The 21,132-nt window shown below is 36.8% G+C and overlaps 1 protein-coding gene across 5 annotated transcripts in view; it reads right to left on the bottom strand.

Moving 5' to 3' along the window:
• Positions 1-21,132, bottom strand: part of LPIN2 (lipin 2) — a 43,887-nt gene that overhangs the window by 15,327 nt on the left and 7,428 nt on the right. For 3 of the 5 annotated variants that reach the window (XM_058820198.1, XM_058820232.1, XM_058820224.1), the window contains exons 1-6: positions 19,562-19,798; positions 14,350-14,550; positions 11,871-11,966; positions 8,201-8,499; positions 4,055-4,162; positions 73-196 (exon numbers count right to left, since the gene is read on the bottom strand). In XM_058820198.1, the coding sequence (XP_058676181.1) occupies positions 73-196; positions 4,055-4,162; positions 8,201-8,499; positions 11,871-11,966; positions 14,350-14,550; positions 19,562-19,648 (915 nt within the window). In that variant the 5' untranslated portion in view covers positions 19,649-19,798. Of the gene's footprint in view, positions 1-72; positions 197-4,054; positions 4,163-8,200; positions 8,500-11,870; positions 11,967-14,349; positions 14,551-19,561; positions 19,799-21,132 lie in introns of those variants that run through there. The other 2 variants (XM_058820206.1, XM_058820215.1) reach the window with 1 other exon arrangement.

The following is a 21,132-nucleotide window of genomic DNA, read 5'->3' as shown; positions in this document are numbered from 1 at the left end:
CAATCCTCTCCTAGGAAAGTCTTAAATATGCCCAAAGTCAGTTACAAAGTTAGAGACAATAAAGACATTTACCTTGGTTGACTCTGGAAATCCTCCCCATGTCCATTCCATGTGAGATTCAGATCTGAGCAAGCTCTCAGCAGGCTTAACTTCTAGTTCTGAATCACTTTTAGGGCAGACTTGCTCAGAGAAAGGGCTATCAAATCAATAAGAGTGAAAAAAAAAAAAAGTAAAAAGAAAGCCAGTGTTTAAAATGCATTAATGCATTTGTTGTCCAGCTACTGTTGGTAGAGTTTTCAACAGCTTAACAGAGCTTCAATTATTTGGCAACATGGCAAGAAGCCCAGCAGGGTTTTCAAACGGTGAGAAATTAGGTTAAAACCAAAATCACATTAAAGACATTAAAGGACTTACATAGTGATCACACAAAACAGATTCCTCCACTGCATCTGCAGTGCAGGAATAGCTCTCCCTTCAGTCCATGTTCCATTTTTCAAACAAAAGAAGAACAAAACTAAAAAGTTCATCGAAAAGTAAGACAGAAAATAGTTTTAAATTCCTTAGCTCTGTAAAAAGATAGCATTTCAGCTTACTATGCCGAGACTTGAATAATAAAATTCTTGCAAACATAACTCACAAGTGCACAACATCAATTCCCAGTGCAGGGAAAAAAACATTCAGAAGATAACTTTGGAAAGGAAAAGGAGATTACTTGGAAATTTCCGTCAGATGTGTTTGGACTATATGACCTTTAAAATTCATCTTATTTTTTCTACAGTGGTTATTATCCATAAATCAGAAACAGACATCTAAAATTTACCTCAGTCAAGATTACTTTTTAGCCAGAAGAACACCCTACAAAATGCCAGAAAGGAGCGATTTCAAAATAATTTAGCACTTAGGAAGTTAGAGATTAAAGGAAACTTAAGGTTTTGTCTACCCTTCCTTGAATAGGGCAATTATATTCCATATTACAGAAATGCTGCTCTTTTTCACTTTGACATTCATAACATATAATGGTTTGGGTTTATATAAACAAACCTCAGTATTTGAATTTAAACTGTAGGGACCAGAACTGGACACAGCCCTGCATGTGTGGCCTGACCAGCACTGAGGAGAGGGATAATCACATCTCTGTCTCTGCCACTAATGCCCTGTGGATGCAGCCCAGGATCCAGTTTGCCTTTGTTGCTGCAGCCGTGCTCTGCTGCCTCAGGCTCAGCTGGCTGTCCCCAGGTCAGCAAGGCTGCTCCCAACCACACAGATCCCAGCCTGTGTTTGGCTTTTTGGTGGTGGCATCCCAGCACACGACTGCACACTTGTCTTTGCAGTTGCTGCACTTGTAATTTGTGACTGATCTGGGTGCTAGACAATCTCTTTGAGGCTCCTTCTTCCATGAAAACTTGGGTCAGATGAACTTTTGAGGTCACTTCCAATTTGGGTTGCTCAATGATTTAACACTGAAAATTTTAAAGTAACTCCCTACAGGTATTTAATTTATGGAATTTTTTTCCATACAAAATTCCTACAAGGATTAGTTACCTAATTCAGCACCACATATCAACTTTTGAAGGTTTGAGGAACTCAGGTTTTGTAGTATCATACAGGACTAAGCTGTGATCACAATTCAGACTGCAAAAATAGACATTACACAGATCACAATCCAGACAGTAAGAATCCCTCATATTGCTCTGACAGGGCACCCTAAAAATCCAAGATATCAGGACATTTAAACATCTCTACAATGGTGAGTTGTCATCTCAGTTGACTTCCAGTCTTAATCACCCATGGACACAAAAAGAAAACTGGTATTTTCCCCCCTCAGTTCTCAGTTAACAATGTCATACAGGAATGACACTTTCTGTACTCTGTTAGAAGGGCTTATTTAAAGTGACACACTGATGAAAATACATGTACACCTTTGTTTTCAGGAAGAACATGAACTAACTCGCCCTATATGTCAAATAATTTATTCCACCTACACAAGTCACCTGGCAGCTATGCACAATATTAACCTGTTTTTAAGTCTTATTCTTAATATTCAGCAGCTCCTGCTAAAGATTGACTATTTCAGGGCTTTGGGACCCTAAGTCTATTTTATTTCCCCTCAAGGTATGATTTTCACTGTCACTCTCAGGCAGAAGTGTTTAACCAAAAGGCCCATGCCTGTAATAGTGAATACTGATGGCATCAGGTATCAAATAGTTATTAGTGGTGCTTTCCATCTTATTACACTGAGTAGGACAAACAGAAGTGTCCCCATGGAAAGGACTTGCGTTATTTTCTTCCTTGAGCTCCCTGCAAGGGTTCTGAAGAGCGAGACAACTAATTGAACTACAAGTTAGTTAGCTTTTTCAGATCTCCAAAACGGAGGTTATTAAAACTTCCCATTTCTCTTCCTCTGTATGATAGCTACATGATAAAATCTTTCTTTGGTGACTTAGGAGAAGTAATTTAAAGCAAAATTTCTCTTCTCCTAGATGGCTTGTGTCAGAGAATCCCTGACCCAACATCCTCCCCAAAGACAAAAAGGAAAATTACCAATTTCTCTATTGAATTGCAAGGTGGACTGGATAGCTTTTTGATAAAAACAACGCCAGAATTGTGAAAAGCCCACATACCTCACATGAGGCACAAACAAGTTATTAGAGACTGGCCCCATAACACCTAAATGAGAAGAGATGCATGAATTCTCTCTCCCAGATATAACCTGCTAGTCTGTGTTAGCTCAGAGTTTTATAAACTGAAAACAAGTATATGCCTCCATGCTACATTCATCTAGGTGATATAATCCATACAGCAACTAAGGGTCAAACACTGTGACTGCTTTTCAGTCACAAACCACAAACCTTTGGGGAACATTGCAGGACTGCATCTCATTAAGTGTAATTGAGGATGTGGTTGTCAGTCCAAAACATAAAAAGGAATGATAATGGGATTTCCTGTCCAACTGCTTCTGTTCATTAACAAGCTATGCACTGGGGGAATTAGCAGGCACCAAGCATGGTGTGGTACATTCTGACTCCACTGAGGCCAAAGGCCTGCTAACACCTGAAGCAGACAGATCATACACACTTCAAAAAATATTTGCTGAAGGTTGAACTTTTCCATTCTGCACCAGCTATTAATGCAGAAGGACATGTACATGTGCACTGAGCAGGTAACAAGCAACAAAAGCCATCATGGAAGGCTGTAATCCTCACTGACATTGTGAATGTACCTGCTATGAGGCAAATTCCTCCATCAAACTGAAAAGCAGTACAACCAGACACTTGCCAAAGAGTGCAGATAAATCAAGACACTACTTAGCATGCTCTGTGAGACATATATGCCCTCTCCTGTATGTCCAAGGTTCAGGAAAAGTACAAAATTTACCTAAAGTACTACCACATATGTACAAAATGCTTTCTTATGAATCTGGAAATTGAAGTTAGAGTGGTAAAATCCAAAGTGTGAGCCTTGAAAAATTACAAACTGAATGCAAGAGGAAGAGCATGAACATCAGAATGTACTGAAGAATGTACATACAGAAGGTCACTGAAAAATAACTGGGAAGCTGTATTATGCCATTTTTAAGAATCCACAGTGAACTGATGATGATTTCACTATCTCTGGACAAAGAAAGATACCAGAACTGCAGCAAATCCCCTGTTCTGAAGTGGAATATGATTCAGCTTCAGGATCTGGCTTTACCTTGAGCAATTAGGATTACTTCACACAGCAAAATGTACCTTAACATACCCATCACTTTTGTGTTCTGGCAGATCAAGTACTGCTTATGCTAGGGTGAATCATTGGGAACATACCAACTTTCCATACCCTTCTCAGCTTGAGGGAAACTTGTTAACTGTATTTTCTCTCTTTAACAGTGAAATAATACATTTTGTAAATTTCCCAAAGTTTCAAATTAGTATCAAGTGTTGCATTTGACCTCACAGAAGCTGGGCAAGTTCGATAGTTTTACAGATGAGGAGGAAAATTAGTAAAAAGACAAAGTAATTTTTTTTATAATTACTCATCATTACACAAATGATGACATTACAAAGTGACTTACTTCTCCAGAGGGGACCAGTCTCCATCAGATAAGGGGTAATGGTCTTTTGAATGATAAATCAAAGATTCTTTTTGTTCTTCACCCTTTGGTGATGAATTTGAGGATCCTCTGTGGAGACACATAAGACATTAAGTCAGCTATAAGAAATCTGTGTTATTAATTCAGTGAAAGAAACTACATAGATGTTATTTTAAAAAAATCTAAGAGCAAAAGTAAGGAGTGTATAGCTTAAAGGATTTGTTGTTTGCAAGACACTTTATGTAACTTTAAAAGTATTTAAAAACTATTATTAATACTTGAAAATATTGCAAATTTTAAAAACTATTACTCCTGGAAGTTAATCCTGAAGAAATCACAATGGCATAAATGATACTACTCTACATGAATAATGATTTTACTCTACACAGGCAGATAACAATAACAAAATACAAAGATGAAGATAAACTTTTACACAGTGAACTTTACTGTGTGAATTTTACAATCACTGGAAAAGTAGAACTAGAAAGGTTAGTTTTGACAATGTACATTTGACAAATTAAAAACAGTAAGAAACCAGGGGTAGGTACTAGCATCACAACTTACCCAATCGCTTACAGATTACCATCAACTCCAACAAGGAGATAAAATAATGCACTTTTCTGAACAGTGAGGTTTGTTTTGCACTGGGAAGTCTACTCAGTATCTACATCAAAGACCCACACCCAACCAACAGTAAGGCCCACTGACCAGGCATACACCTATTTTACACAGAAGTCCCCTTGAAATATTACCATCAAAAAATACTTCAGATCTTTTTGCAGCTTTCTAAGTTTAACTGAATAAATACTTATTCTCAGGGTACAACTAACATGTCTGAGGTTACATCAAGGGCATCATGGCTATACAGCAGATAAGAATACAAAGAAGACATGACTGGAATTTAAGTGCAAAATGCAACAGAAATTATTTTAAGCCATTATTATGAAAGAAAAAACTATTTTTATTCCAGTGCACAGTTGCACTGGATTTGTTTTAGAATGCTAATGCTTATTTCTCTTATGGATGGAGGAAATAAAACATTCTGCTATTATCAAATGTGTAAATATTTAGAATTTGCATGCCTACTCGATTAGACACTAAGCAGTTACAGTGATCTACCTCATTTGCACAAGTCTTTCATTTGGAAGACAGTCTAGGTAATGGTAGATGCTGAAGTCCAAATATGTTTTTTAGCTCCACTTGTTATTCTGCAGTAGTATTCTTATGAAACCTGATGATGCTGCCTGACTTAAGATGAGAACTGCAGAGACTGTACTTCCTTTGTATTCATAAACTAAGCTAAGTGTGAAAGAAATGTGTTTCACACTATCTTTATTGGCAGTACTAAGTATCTCCAAAGGAGGAAAAAAAAGTATGATTGAACAACTAAGTAAACACTAAAAAAAAAAAAAAATCAAAGAGGTCCTCAATATCTTTACTTCAGTGGGAGGGAGGCAGGATGACACATGGGTGGTACTGAACAAATTTTATTCACTGGAAATCAGCAACAAGAAGGGTTCATACAAAGGATGCAAAAAATCAAATTTAACTGTTAAGTGGATAAACACAAAAGTTAAATATATAAATGTAGTCAAAGATTATTGAAAATATAAGGGGAAAAATCAGTATGCATCAACTTGTAACTTCAAGCTGCACCATCAACTCTAAGCTATTTATTTTACAACATTTATAAATACCATTACCACATCATCTCCTTGTTGTCCACTTTACATATAGTCTAAATACATGTATACAATTTCAGAGTCAGATAACCACCTTAACTCTTTATCACCCTTAGCACTGGAGAAATAATGTCCTCTATTTCTGAGTTGTACATACTGTAATCTCAGTTGTCCTAATATTATTTTATGTAAGTCCAGCATTACTAACATATCTAAATCATAGCTGGAAAAGACAAAGAACATACTTTGAAAAAAGCTGATAAACACTTGGTAATAAATTTTCCCAAGAAACAGGAAACAGCTTGCTTTCTGCTTTATAAAAAACCAAAGAGATAAGACATTATCACTGGCACCTGTGACTGAATTTTTGACCTTCCTGTTAAAACATCAGCCTCCCTTTTCCTTTCTTAGTTTCACTTTGAAACCTGAAGCAATGCCTAAGAACAGTTAAGTTTCTAATTTCTTATCTTTCGTCTTCCTTTTCAGAGCCACACATTTATAACTAAAAAAAAACCACCCAAGAAACAACCAACCAAAACAACATAAACTCAAACAAAACTACTGATACCACCTTACACCCCCACAGGGTTTGAAGACAAAACTTACAAACACTTTTTCACAACTGTAACTTTAGTTGGGAAGCAAACAAATGCATGCCCGTGCAAGGCATTTTATTTCCTGCCCTGGTAACTCACTGAAATGAGTTTATAGAAACTTGACTAACTGACAGAGCCACAAACCTAATGTATTTGGGCCTTCACCATTACAAAGATTTTTTTTGTTTCAGTTCTGCATTTACTTGCTGCTCACAAGAAAACACCCATCTTTTACAAAATCATCTTCTTTTTGCTTTATAACACGCTGTCTGATAATGTACTTCTACTGCTGTTTCTGCTTATACACATTAAAAAAATGTTTAGAAATAAAAAGCCTTGCCAAACTTTCATTATAAAGAATAGAAATAATAAAACCGGAATAAACTTGATGAAAACACCATGGTCTGTTCAGCTATGGCTAAACATTCAACATTCTGATCAAACACGTAATTTTTATTCACCTCTAGACAAAGTAAGATAATTGCTAGAATAGCAATCTGAAACCTAAACACTGGATGAAAGCAGCCATTATTACAGCCGTTACATGTCATTCCTAAATACTTCATACATTTGTAATGACATGTTAAATAAAGAATAAACAATTATTGGGTTATATTTTCTCTCTTCCTGTACTTGACAGTTATTTTTATTTTTGATGGTTTTTACTATGACAAGTTAATTTTTGTTGTCTTAATAACTGCATGCTAAAGACTAAGCAAAAGGTCTTCCTTTACTTAAACTGGAAAAAAAAATCAAACCAAACAAATGCCAAGACTTAAACAGAACAGTGAATATCTAAATGACAATTCAGTGACATAAATATGACACTAATAAAATAAGGCATATTAACTAAGAAAGCCACAGACACACTAAAAAACACTTTAAAATCCAGATTTTGTTTGTTTTGTATTACTGGTCATAGGCATGATAACAGATTCATGTTTTCCTGTTGCACTAACCTTTTTGTCTGGTACCTACTAAATTTGAGTAACTTACAAATCTCCTTTGAAGATCCATACTGAAGGACTTTTTTCAGTTGCTTTTTAGTCTCTTACACCAAAACATTCAATTCCCAGACCTGACCTTGAATTTATTCAGCCAGTAATACATTTAACAACAATGCCATCCAGCGAAACACCTAACTTTCTTGAAAACCAAGTCCTGAAGAATAGGCTTTTCCTGGATTTGAAGCATTTATATGCTTGGGAGCTTTCATTTATAACCTTCATCTTTCCTTCCCTATCTTACCCTACAGAATTCTTCAGCTTATTAGTATGTGCTACCACTTTAGCACAAGCTGCCCTTTACTAAGAATTTATCCACCCCAAAATACAGGATTGATATTTTTTCCTCCTTCCCTCTCTCCACCTTCTTCACTCATGTATAAAGAATTCTCCTTACTAACATGAAGGGACATTAATTTAAATAATTTTCAGCTGCCATGGTAAACTTCAGGTTAATGAGAAGCCAAATTCAGATGTGGTGTGCTACAGGCATTCCACACTGCAGTCTATCTAGAGGCTACCAGACACCAGAAGATCACTCTGCCTCATCAGAGAAATTGCACTGAAACTTTCTCACTCACAACAGATCACTGCAACACTTCTTCACCATAGTAGGCTTAACTGCATTTAATTAAATGCAGTTAATGAAATGCTCATTAAAAAATGGCCCAATTTTAAGGTGAATCCGTGAAGATTTGGAAGATACCTGTTTGGAGTTTAGCTCGCTTGTTGTTTGGTAGGCAGAGCCTATCAAAATTTGTGCAATACTTGCATGGAGGAAATGAACAAGCCACCTTTTAAATGTCCAGTGGTAACAGTGAAAACAGCAACTATCTAAGAGCTTACCTTAGGGGCTGTACACTTTTCTCATCATCTGAGCTTATTTCCATTTCAAAAATGTCTTCAGTCCCAGCAGAAGAGATCTGGTCTTCTTTCCTGCTATCTTGTTTGTATTTCTTTCTTCTTCTTTTTTTCTTTTTCACAGAACCTGGGGTGAATACACTCTCTGTTTCTCCAGAATGTGGAATTTCTGAGTTTGCACATGTCCTCTCATTTTCTCCTGATTTCAAATGACTGTCAGTGTCTTTAAAAAATTGATCTTCAGTGGGTATTGGAGATGTTGCCAAATAAGCAGGAACTTTTTCCTAGGGAAGAAGAAAAAAAGGCTACTTTTTCTGCTTTGTTTTGTGCACACAGGGTAGTTGTCAGCTACAGATTAATCCTTGTACCTATATTTAGACACAAAGATGCCCAATGGTATGAAGATGATATCTAGAAAGGAACCAAGTTCATCACAAGAATGATTACAAAAAGTTTAGAAAAATGCACGCTACTATTCTTACAGTTTTCAGGCACAAACAATTGATTTTGCCAGCAAAACAAGCAACCAGTCAGTGGAATGTTTTTGAAGTTATCTGCCCTGAGCATGCCAGTTCCAGGCTCATTAAATGGGCTAATAAAAAAAAGGGCTAATTAAATCCACTGCTGTTTATTTTGAAACAGATTCATGGGAAGGTACAGGTTGAAAGGGACATCTGGACACCATCTGGTCCAATCTTCTGTCAAAAGCAGGGCCTCAGGTTAGGTTATCCAGGACCTTGTCAAGCTAAAGGTTGAGTATTTCTGGTAAGGGAGTCTATCACTTCTCTAGGCAACCTATTCCTGCTTTTGTACAGAAGGATTTTCCTTATATCTAGCTGATATTTTCCCCATGACCTCTGCCCTATCTTATGGCTAGACAGCTTTGTGAAGAGAGTGTCTCTGTTCTGTAACTACCTTGTAGGCACTGCAAGACTGTGGTTAGATTTCCCTGAATCCTCTCTAGGCTCAATAGAATAAGGTCCAGCAAGTTTTTTTGCTATTTCAATTTCTCCAGCCCCCCACCGGGCTCTTTCCAACTTTCCATGTCTCTCTTGAACTGGCAAGGCCAAAACTGTGTTCAGATTTGATCTAACACACACCAGGATGAGCAGGACAGCCCCACATGCCTTCACCTGATGGCTGTGCTATTGCTGATGCTACCTGGGATGCATTTGCCCTGACTGCAGCCTGGGCACACTGCTGGCCAGGTGGTGCAGAGCTGCATTTCATTCAGTCGGATCCAGCCTGCACTGCTGTGTGTGCCAGCTCACACTCCCAAGCCTTACGTGAGACTGCCTGTGCATCTTGGTTAAAACTTGGTGTGAATCTTATTGGTCCAGTCTCCCAGCCTGCCAAGCTGGCTCTCTGTGGTGGCTTTTTCTGACCTGTCTACCTCTCCTCTCAGTTAGTGTTACCCACAAAATTATAAAGGTGCCTTCAGTCATGTCATACATGTCAGACATTATTTATGCAAAGTATCTTTCAAAAAGAAAAAGTCAACTATAATTTACTCACCCTAAAACCAACATACAAACAACCAGCCCTCAACTAATTACAACACACTGCCCTTTGAAGGAAAAGCTTCAGCTATGGACTGCCTGAGGTTTATTTACATTGTAACAAGACACTGAAAAGACACTGACACCTAGTCTGAAAGAAACACACCGTGTAGGGACAAAGACAAGATGGAACAAAGGCAGAAGAGAATGGAATTTGCATAGTGAAGAGAAAAAGTTATGGAACTCAATTTCATGGTAGAGAATAGAAGTAATTACAAGATGTCTGTTATTTTACTGGACTCTTATGCAGAAGGTTAGTCAGGAACACTGATGAGACACAGCCAGAGCATTGATATTACTTTTGATGTGCTCTAAGTCTTATCTGCTATTTAAAACCAAATTCAAATTTTCATTGAATGATGAGTTACAGAAAAAATTTTGTTCCACTGGTTGTTAAGTAGAGTGACATAGAGAAAGGAGAACAAAATACAGCCTTATGCAACATTGATGACACACAGACTTTGCATTAAGAAAAACCTTGAAATCAAAATGCCAGCATCTAAACTGAAGGTAATATTCTGCACAATTAGTGATAAGTAACCAAGAATAACAAAATACATTAAAAAAAACACACTCAGAAAAAGTTAAAAGAAACTGGCTGGAAAATTGTCCTGATTTACATGGACAGTGGTATTTATGTGGTGAGTGGTATTACTTCTGATTGATTGTCAAGATGTGAAAAATGCAAAGACTGATCCTTTAAAGGAGCTTTCTGAATGCCCTCAAAGGGGCAAAAAAAAAAGAAATCAATGAAAGGTTTGTGATTTATCCCTTAAGCACAGCTTCAAGAGGCAAACAAAGATGTTGATCAGTTGCAGGGGAAAAATGCCTAAAAGCAGTAAAAACAACTCAGTTTTGCTTTGTAGCAAATTTAATCTATATTATCAGCATGAGTTACCAGCTTTCAAGAAAACATTATACATAGTTAAGGCACTCATGTTATAAATAAAAATGTACTATGCAAGTGCAATAGCCTCTTTAAAACACTTTACTGGGGACAAAGGCAGTAGTTACCACCCTTCCTCTCTGAAAGTCATGACACTGATCAGTTCCCATCAATGTCTGACACCACCCAGACCTGTAAAAAAATGCTTTCAGTTTTTATTTTAATCATAGTGTACACTGACACAGAACCCAACCTTCCTTGTGTAGGTGTTACAAAACCCTACCCCCAAGCTCATTTGGGGTATTAATGCCTATTTTTTCCTTCCACTTCAAATTGTATTTAATTGCTTTCAATATGAGAGCTTCCTCTGATCCCCCAAAGTAAACAAGTAGCACCCTCAACTAAAAACAGGATCAATCTCATTTCCTTGAAACACTGATTCCTAATAAACAGGAAATTAACGCTTTATCTTTTACTTCTCTGTGACAAACTTTTTTCCTCTCTCTTCTGACTATTTTTCATTAAACCTTTTGGAACCTTGTATTTAGAACTACTTTCCTTCAGGCTTGCTGAAAGATGCCGAGTCTCAAAAGCAATCAAAAGCAATGCTCAGGACTGACCAATACTGTGATTACATATTTCCCATATCCTTAGGAAATCAGAGTAAAAAATGAACCATTATTCCTGTTTTTCAGAGGCTCATTAGCTTCCAGTTGGCAAAAGATTCTTGAAAAATAAATTCTTAAGTCAAAGAAGTTACTGTTACCTGGTGAAATTTTCATAAATAAAATTGTGAAAAACTAGGCTAAAATTTGTAAGACAAATTAAAAATATGCCCCAAAACAGACTACCTTCATTAGTAGAAGCACAAGCTGTAATAACTCAAAGCAAAAATTATTTTAAGACACAGCAATCAGCATAACTGCAGCCAACAAGAATGAATTATCTAAAACAAAGAAAAAGAAAACTTCAGCCCATCTTCCAAATAATGCTCTAATTAATGAAAATAATTAGTTACTTTATTCTTACTGGCAGCAGAATTGTAAAAAGCATCAACAACTTGGCAGCATATGAAAAAGATGTTAAGATTCAGTTACAGAAAATCTAGCTTTCACAGAAGTGAGGATATTGACAACACTGTATGAAGCACTTTTAACCCATTACTGTGTTATTACTACATTGTAGCCATTAAGAAGCACAAAGTCCTTACATTTTCCTCCTCAGTTTCTTGCACAAAGAAAGCTTCTCCATTGTCACCCAATTTCATATGCAGATCAACAGCATCGCCATTAATTTCTATATCAATCTGTGGAAAGAGAATTTATTCTAAGTAATTCATCATGGGGAAAGTGCTGACCTCATGGTCTGCTTAGCTCTGAGAGTAAACTTTGTTTCACTATATAAGGGTGTCCCTTCCTCCTCTTTCTGACACAAGTCATAATGTTCTTTACTTCGTTCACCTGCAAAATACATGATGCTCCTGGCAGAGAGCCTAACAACCACAAGAAAAATAAAAAAAATTAAACTTGATATCAAGACTGAATCTTGTTAATACAATCATTGATATATTCTTTATTTGATGGAAAAATGACAGACTGTTCAGATGTTTAAATCCCAGTCTGAATTGGGGCCTGGTATGAATCTGAATCCTGAACACCAGAAGTTCCACCTGGAGGCCTCCTGGAGGCAGGCTTTGTCTGAAAGTGATAAGAGACTTGCCAATTATTTCTGCAACCAAGTTAGTGTTTCAGATTTTCCTGCTCATGAGTTTATGGGGGTATGACATAGGGCCACAACCCTTCTGCAACCATAGTGTTTTAATCAGAGAATAATGTTTTTATTGTACTAAAAAGGTACTTTTTCACCAAGAAAAGCCAGTATTGGTATTGGTAAATAACCAAACATGCATGGGAACTATATCCAAATCGTTAAGATAATCACTTTTCTTCTTTTCCACAATAACAGACTGATTTTGATGTGAAAATCATATATATTTCACAACTGTTTATTTTTTAAATATTTTCTTGTATTTCCAATTCAGCAACATGAGTTTAAAAAACCTCACCTTTGCTTTATACTGGTTTAGACATACAAACATGTCTCAGTTTAGTACCTATACCTCACACTGGTTTCTGGAGACCTCCGTATTTACCTGAAACTGAAGCATGGATACACATGCTTTGTGTTCCCACACATCTTGGGACTACAAATTGAGCTTGGCCTCATAACATGCCAGAGAAAAATGCATCCATAACGCAGTAACAAACACAGCTGACTATTGAGAGAACTGTGTGAACAGTAACTCCCAGGATGGAGGAAACAAGGAGCAGCAGTCATCTACACAAGCAAAAGCTGAGAATTACACTGACAGTCTAGTACAACAGGGACCAAAAGTAGATGTTTCTACTATTCAACAGCTTTTTAGAGGTATCCATAAGCTAAAAACCTCTCAAATTTGGTTCAGCTACTCAGAAGTGTGTAAAGACATTTAACAACCTCTAATTTCAGACACTCTCGTTGTAAGCATATCTCCCTTGCCTAGATGTCAGAAAAAGTACAGCTATACCACCTCTTTTGTACCCCACTGAAAACTGTAATGTAACCTGTTACAAAATGTTGAGGTAAATATATTCTTTGTCATCAGCAAGCTCATTAAAATAAACACTAACAAGTGGGAAATCACATAGGAAATAAACACAAAGCCGGCTACTCACCTATGTGAGTAGTGTTACTATGATAAACATACAACTTTAATGTATGTAACTCTAACTATTGACCTTTAACAAAAAAATGTCCTGACCTAATTGCTCATTCAGTTTCATTTTATTCACTTTTTACAACCAAAATATAAAGATAGGGGTAGCTTCCTGCAATAACCATTTACTCCTTAAAAAAGCAGAATATAATCGTGAGGGTTTATGTCCTATTTAAATCAGCTCATCTTTTGGTAGCAAACCCACATGCCGTACACAGTACTCCTTACTGACAGTAAAGTCCCCCTAAAACAGCTCCATTTTCCAGCCAACCCAACCCAACTCACTCTCTTGGCATGATTAACAAAGCCTGTGGGAAGGGGATGGAAGGACAACCTGCTTGGGTAGCACCATCTCAGAACGGCTGGATGGGAAATTGTACCAGGTTCTCGTTCAAACATGCCCACACAGGAACAAAGCTTCAGTCTCAGTTTTCACTTGCCTGTGGATTTTAATAACTGCATTTTTTATTGCAAATCAGCCTAGAGCACAGCTACAAGCAATATTTATAACAAGCAATATTTTAACATCTGCTCTGTTAGTCCTTCAGACATTCCAAAAAGAGTTGCTTACATCAGGGATCACTTAAATAACATTAAGCATTTCTTTCCCAGCATACTCGGATAAGTAAACAAATAGCCCCATGTAAACATTTTAAAACTGTGAAGTCTATATATTGGTATTTGTCTTTTTGTATAGGTCCAGAGCTGTCACAGTTTTTCTTTCACAGCATTTTTGCGGAGTCCTTAGATAACCACAAGAAGTTCTGTTTTGCATTCTAAAACCACCACCCTGTACAGCATTTATGAGCAACTGTTCTAGACTAAACCGGCCTGCTAACTGGGAATGTGGGGAGCTGGGGAAGGAAGGAAGAGGGGTAAAAAAAGGAATGAACTGGTCCTCAAAACTTTGTTTTGGCCCACTTCCTGAACTCACCACTTTCTCTTTAGAGCGCAGTACACCAAGCTTCCCAAAGCGGACGTGGAAAGGGGAACACTGGAATGTCCCATCCTGCTGCCGGACCACGATGACATCGATGCAGCCCGACAGGGTTGCCTGATTAATGCCTTTGTACAGCTCCTTCACAGTAACCAGGACTTGTCCTGCAAGCTGCCCCACGTAGTTCATAGTCTGAGACTAAGGGAGAGAAAGACAAAAAAAAGTAAATTTAAAGCACAGTAGGTATTTTAATTTTTAAAAAACCATTTCTATAGATGAGCAATTTATCAATTTATATATATGTCATTTATCAATTACTCTACTGTAACAAGCTTTACACAAATGCTTTCAAGAATCAACAGAACTTTGAGGCAATCCTTAATCCTATTACTAAAAGTATCCAGAGTTATAAAACTTACTCCTAATGCTTTATCAACTTGAATCTATCACTAATTAAGTACTTCAAATAAAATTCTGAAGGACGTCATTTTTAGATCTCAAAGCCTAGATTTAAGTGATGCTTAATAACTCAGATAAGCTAAAAAGAAAATTTCATTCTCCAGAGGACTGCCTGTTTAATACAACCAATCCTATATGGAAAATGAAGATAATTGTACATAAGGTTTCAAAAAGAAAAAATCTTTACAAGTCAGGAAAAGGTATGTAGAACATACTGCATGTAACTCTTCCTTTACAGCTCTGTATTTCAGAAACAGCTGAGTCATCTTAGAAAAATTATCAAAGTATGTAATGGGAGAAAAGAGATACATACATCAATAAGATTATGCTACTGTAAACAGGATAAAGAGCACAGAATCACTTACTGAAAATTTTGTCTAATCCATTAAAAATACTTAAGTAAATGAATGAATTCTGAATGACTGCAAGTCTTTCAGACTAAGAACACAATTTGAACTAATAAGAAATGAAAGTCCAAAGATTTCTCAGAACATCTGAGCTTGAACAGGAAGAGGATGAAAAACTGTGAAAATGTTCTGATAGAAACCTAAGTACAACTCTTCCTCATTCTACCTACCATCTTCTGCCTCCCACCCAAAAGTCTGCTACAAGCTCATTTAAACAACATCCAAGCAACTGCAGCCTCTGAAGTTAAAGATATTTAGAAGAACAAAGAACCACTGTCAACAAGCAAAACCCATAACACTGAACACATAAAAGAGCCTAAATTATATATATTTTTTAAAAAAACTATTTTGGGATATTATTTCTAGAAAAAATCTACAATGATTTTTTTTCTTGTTTGCATTTCTATTTTTATTAGTCATTGAACAAGGTTTAGGATTCTTCTTAATACCTCTAAACAAAACTATACTGCATTACAACAGTTCTTCCTACTGATACTGCTTAATTGTCTATATAATCAGTTATTCTTTTTTGAGCCTCCAAAGTCTTCCTTACAGTAACACAGGGTATCTTACACTCACCCAAAAGTGGCCATTTTTGTGGCATCTCTATACTGATAGAATTTAAACAGGCAAGAAATCTAAAACTACTTTCACACAGCAGCTATGGAAACATTTTTCTCCATCTCAGGCTTCTCATACATTACTGAATCATACTAATGTTTTTTAAAAATAATTCCTTCCTCTTCACAAGACTTACAAAGGAAGGTGGATGGTTTTCAATACAGATTTAACAGTGTCTTGAAATTATAATGGAATTACTATGCTAGGCTACGTGCTAGTGAACTTTTTCCCTGCAGCCTGCTGATGAAGACAAAAAGAACAGACTGTCATTGAGTGAGTAATGAGATTAGGAGGATGGACTCTCTATCAACATTAGTCATTAATTCAGTTTCATCTGCAAGTAGCTTCAGGTACAACTATAAAACTGATTGCTTGATAGTGAAGTAATAGCTCACTCCTGCTAAAGAGGGAAGGTCTCACTTCAACCTTTCCTCATCTGACCCTCTTAATGAGCTGATTTTAGCTCCCTGACACAGCTGGGAAAAGTCTACCATTTTTGTTGTTTGTTTCAGCAGGTTGTTAGTAAGTTAGGTCGGCTCATTAAGCAGAACATGACAAACACCTGAGTCATGAGGCCCTGAGCAGCACCAGAGAGCTTAAGGGAGGGAAAAAAAGAGGCAGGGAACTGAACATCTTTTTGATAAGTGAGATACTTGCTGCTCTCATGGAACTGTAACTCAACACAGAGATGTTACAGTATCTCTGCTTTCCTGTAGAAGCAATTAGTCTTCACCTAATACGACAGCCATGTTTGAACTTAATCTCATGAAAAAAGAAAATCTTTAATGCATAATCATTATCATTCATGGGTCTAACTTAGCCACTTCCAAAAGCTGTCTACAGTATCAGCTTCGGAATTTCATGTCACCAAGGAGACTGCATTTGTAAAAATAAATGTTTGACACAATCAGGAATAAAACTCTTCAACAGGATCTCCATTCTGTGTATTTCATTTCAGCGAACAGGACTTGAGAAGTGGGCATTAGCAAGATATTCTCTAAGACTTAAGCAGTGACTTCTTACAAGATCAAAATTTCACACCTTCTGCTAGGAACTGAGTTCAGATGATAAATAACCTAGTTTTTCTCACATACATGCTAACTTGACCATAGAAATTCGCCACACAGCCCACACAAGCCCAAAGCATTCACCCATTCTACACATATTCTTGTCTTTCTGTAGCAAAAGTATCCTGTAGCAATGTTCTCTCTTCTACAGGTATCGGTTTCATTTCTGTTGCTCATAGCACAGCCACTTTTATGAACATACATACACTGAATAACCTCGTACATTTGAAAGTTCATAACCAGTTCACTCTTACATCTGGAAAAGTCATGAACTTTTGTACCTAGTAAGTATTAAAAACATTGCTTATAAGGAAAGTAGCTTTTTATGATCCAAGTCTCAATGTAAATGTTGTTTTGTATGTTGCAAGTAAACCGAAGAAGATAAAGGTAATAAACTAATGCACACTATTGCTTACCAGGCTGCAATTCAGCTTTTAATATAATGATTCACTTTGCAAGATAAACCTGTTATATAAGGCTGTTCAATCTGTAGCAAGAAAATGATCAAATAGAAATGAAGTGTCACTACATACCTGAGAAACAAACCATTTTATCTTATATGTCAATAGAAGCCCAGCTGGGAGATTTTAACATTTGCGGGGCTAGGAATGGGTTTTAGCTTTGCTTGGGTTTGTTTGTTTTCCTTAAATGTTATTGTATATTGCTGGAAAACTTGTGCTGAACAAGTACAGAATCAGACTACAGAAAGAAAGGAATGGTGTAAAATGTTATTGTGCTAGTTTTTGCAAATGCAATAGAAATATCCTGATCACAGCATAACCAGTAAGACAAAATATTTCCTCGATAATACTCTTTGTTTCATGTTTAGTAACCATTTCTTAAATATCACTGCCTTGAAGGCTGAGAGCAGTATGCCTTCCTAACCTCCTATAAAAACCTAAAAAGCATGCTGATTGCTAGTTCAGAAATTCAGGACAAAAGCCTGATGGAAAAGACAGGCAGTAATAAGAAAGGCAAGGCAGTAATACTTCACAATGCTGTTTGGTTTGCAATTTTTATTTCTTTCGATATCCAGAATCTATACATTGCCTGATGCAGTGAAATTCCAGAACTCTGCATAAAAACTGAGGTTAATGCAGCTCACTACTACTTACTCTTCTCAGACAGCAAATTAAAAGGCTATGAATACCTGAGGTATATCAAAGTAGAAATATTCTTTGTGACTTTTGAGGCTTGAGAGAGACTGATTTTTGAATATTTATGCAATGCTACCTAGTTTACAAAAATTCTTACAGCTGAATATATTAATACCACTAAGGTAAGTGCAACTGTAATTGGAATGGGGGAAAGAATCTCTATGCCATATCATGAAAATAATTTTTTTTCTGGCAATAAGCCATTGCACTGGCAAAAGCAGAAACTGAAACTGCTTTGGATTTTTAACTTTCTTTTGCTGAGAGAGCATAAAAGTAAATACAAATAAAAAATATCTAATTCAGCAGTTCAATAACTAAAATGCCTCCACTTATAAAATACTCAAATCAGTGCAACTAAAATTAACACTGAATATGCTGTTTGACTTCCTCATGTTATAGCAGTGGCTCTCAAAAATAATAATTAAACAGTACTCCACCTCAGAGTATCTGATATGCTTTACATGACAAACAAGACAAAGTTTCAAAACTCACTGCCATGAAATGCTTACATTAGCATAACCTGAGCAGGAGGTTTTGTGGATAGGAATTATATCTCTGTACCATTAACAAAGATGTTATTTTAGCTGCCACTAGACCAACATGTTTAACTTTTTTTTTGTGTTATTCAGTAATATCCATATAGAGGTGCAAGATATAATCAAAAGTCTGTGCACAATAGGTGTTTTCTATGCATATGGAGAACCATTTTACTAATGGTAAACTGCATGTTTTGAGTTCTTAAAGCCATCACCTTTAAGTGATGGCTTTAAGTGCACCCATATGAATGTGCCTACTACAAGTGCCTAGCTCAACAGGAGAAAAAAAGAGTGCAAGTTACTCAAAGGCTAAGTTTCAGATTGCTCTAGAGAGCTACAACTTTAAAGGGCATGAATTTTAACTATCACTCAAAAAAAAGTTACTTAGAAGCAGCTCTTAGCTTCCAGTAGCATAGATATTCATACACTCCATTTACTTTGAGATACATTTAGAGGATTCAAATATGTCTATCGCCACGTGATTTAAACAGCAAATAAGTTGTATTTCTTTCAAGAGATTAGGCAGAATAAAATAAAAACATGTAGAGCAGTGGTTTACCTCAATTTATCTCACTTTGCCTATATTTGCATACATATAAATTTATGAGGCAGAAGCTTTCCTTAAGCAAGAAAATCTTCAGCAAGTGTTTTACTAGTTTCTATTTTGTACTCTGAAAAAACTGGGGGGGAAATGACCCTGTCAAACAGGACCACTGTAGCATCAGCTCTACTCAACAAAAACATCTTTGTTCCCAAGTAAAGATTTTAATTGGGGGTTTAGGATTGCTCCTAGTACTGCACAGAGCAGTTATGGAACAAAATCAGGAAACAAAGTAAGTCTGTTGAATGCCTAATTAAAGTCTTCCACATACTATTAAATATAGGCAGTCAATTTTTATATATTTTAACTGTGTTATAGGAAATTATATACCCATATTTAGCAATAAATCTGTCGAACTCACCAAGATTCCAGAAGGAACCTTTTCATGGGCAGCAACATCACTTCTATTTGAGTCATCTTCAAGAACATCCTTTTCTGAGTTATGCATCTCAGAAAACAGAACACTAACTTTCCACAATACAGATAAATGAAAAAATTACATCCATAAGAAAATGTTGTAGCAGCATTTCTTCTCTTCTCATAGAAGCAGAAGAACTAGGTAAACCTTCTGGTCTCTTAGAGGAAACTGCTTGGTATACATTCCCACGCAGAATTACGAGTAAAAAGGAAGTGAGCTTTAAGAAAGCTCACCCAGAAACTCCCTCACCAATAGGCTTTGCTTGAAATGTCCCAGCCCCCTTGCACCCTCCGAGATAAGTGACAACACGGGCTGACTTTGCCATATGTTTGCACTGATAGGTGATGATCTTGGTTCGCATCACGTCACGTGACTACAGCTGAAGCTCCCATGAAAACAGGGATTTGGTTAATGATTCTTAAGCAAAGTCTACATTAGCTCACCAGGAGACTTTTCACCCACTGTTGCAACTGCAGCGCTGGCAGCAGCACTCCAAGTCCCGGTTCAGCTAAGTCGAGACTGCCTGCTGACACTCCATGTGCTGCTCCCTCTGCCCATGGCGTCACCGGGGCAGCCAGGCACGTTTGGTACAGCCAATTTCACAACATTCAGGGTCTGCTATTCATGAACTTTTCTCCCTCCTTCTTGAAATTGAGATTACATAATAATAGCAAAGAGACAACTGACGTGATGTCAAGATTATAATAAACCATATAAAACCAATGCACACCAACATGAGCATTTGTTTTCCTGTGGAAATTTTCCTGCTTTCTTCAAACAGAATTGTAAAGCAGCACAATGTGAGTGTGTGGACAAAACATACAAGCTTTTTAAATAACTAGCTCCATGACTCAGAACAAGAATTGATCTTTCATCTGAGGAATTCTGAAATTTATCTAAATAAAATAATGGACAGGTGAAATAACTTGAGGAAGAGAAGTAGTAAAGAACTAATTCTGTCCCAGAATGTGAGAGACATTCTCTGAGGACCATCAATATTCCTTCAACATCAACAAGTTCTCACCACCCTAAACCCATGCACCTCCTTCCCACCCTCACTGCATTACTGCGTGTGTCTGCTCAGAAGACTCTGGAGGATTGCTTGCTGAATTACAAGCTTAAAAAAATTATCCAGGACTACTATTCTTGATATTTATCCTACTACTATTCCTCCTCTCAGTTTTGTAAATTCATGTAAAAGACTTTGATGCAAGGAGAGTAAACCACATTATAGGATGCAGCCAAATAACTTGTAGGTTTCCAAAATGATTAATGAACTACACTCAAGTCCAAAACTGCATCAGTGTCAACAACAAATCCTAAATTGAGTGTTGGGATTCGTATGTCTGCAGTAGGGTTGTAATAAACTGCTACCATCTCTGAGCCCTTTTCTATACATTGAATAAGTTCATATTTCATCTGGCTTTTACAGGAAAAACTAATGGGTTTTTAGCAAACATGACAAGTATTTTCTTAGAATATTGAGAATTACTAGACACACTCAATTTCTCTTT

The sequence above is a fragment of the Ammospiza caudacuta genome, chromosome 1 (genome assembly GCF_027887145.1).
Source record: "Ammospiza caudacuta isolate bAmmCau1 chromosome 1, bAmmCau1.pri, whole genome shotgun sequence".
In the NCBI taxonomy this organism is placed as follows: Eukaryota; Metazoa; Chordata; class Aves; order Passeriformes; family Passerellidae; genus Ammospiza; species Ammospiza caudacuta.
Note: the sequence above shows the minus strand (reverse complement) of the source record. Positions and strands in the feature narration are given on the sequence as shown.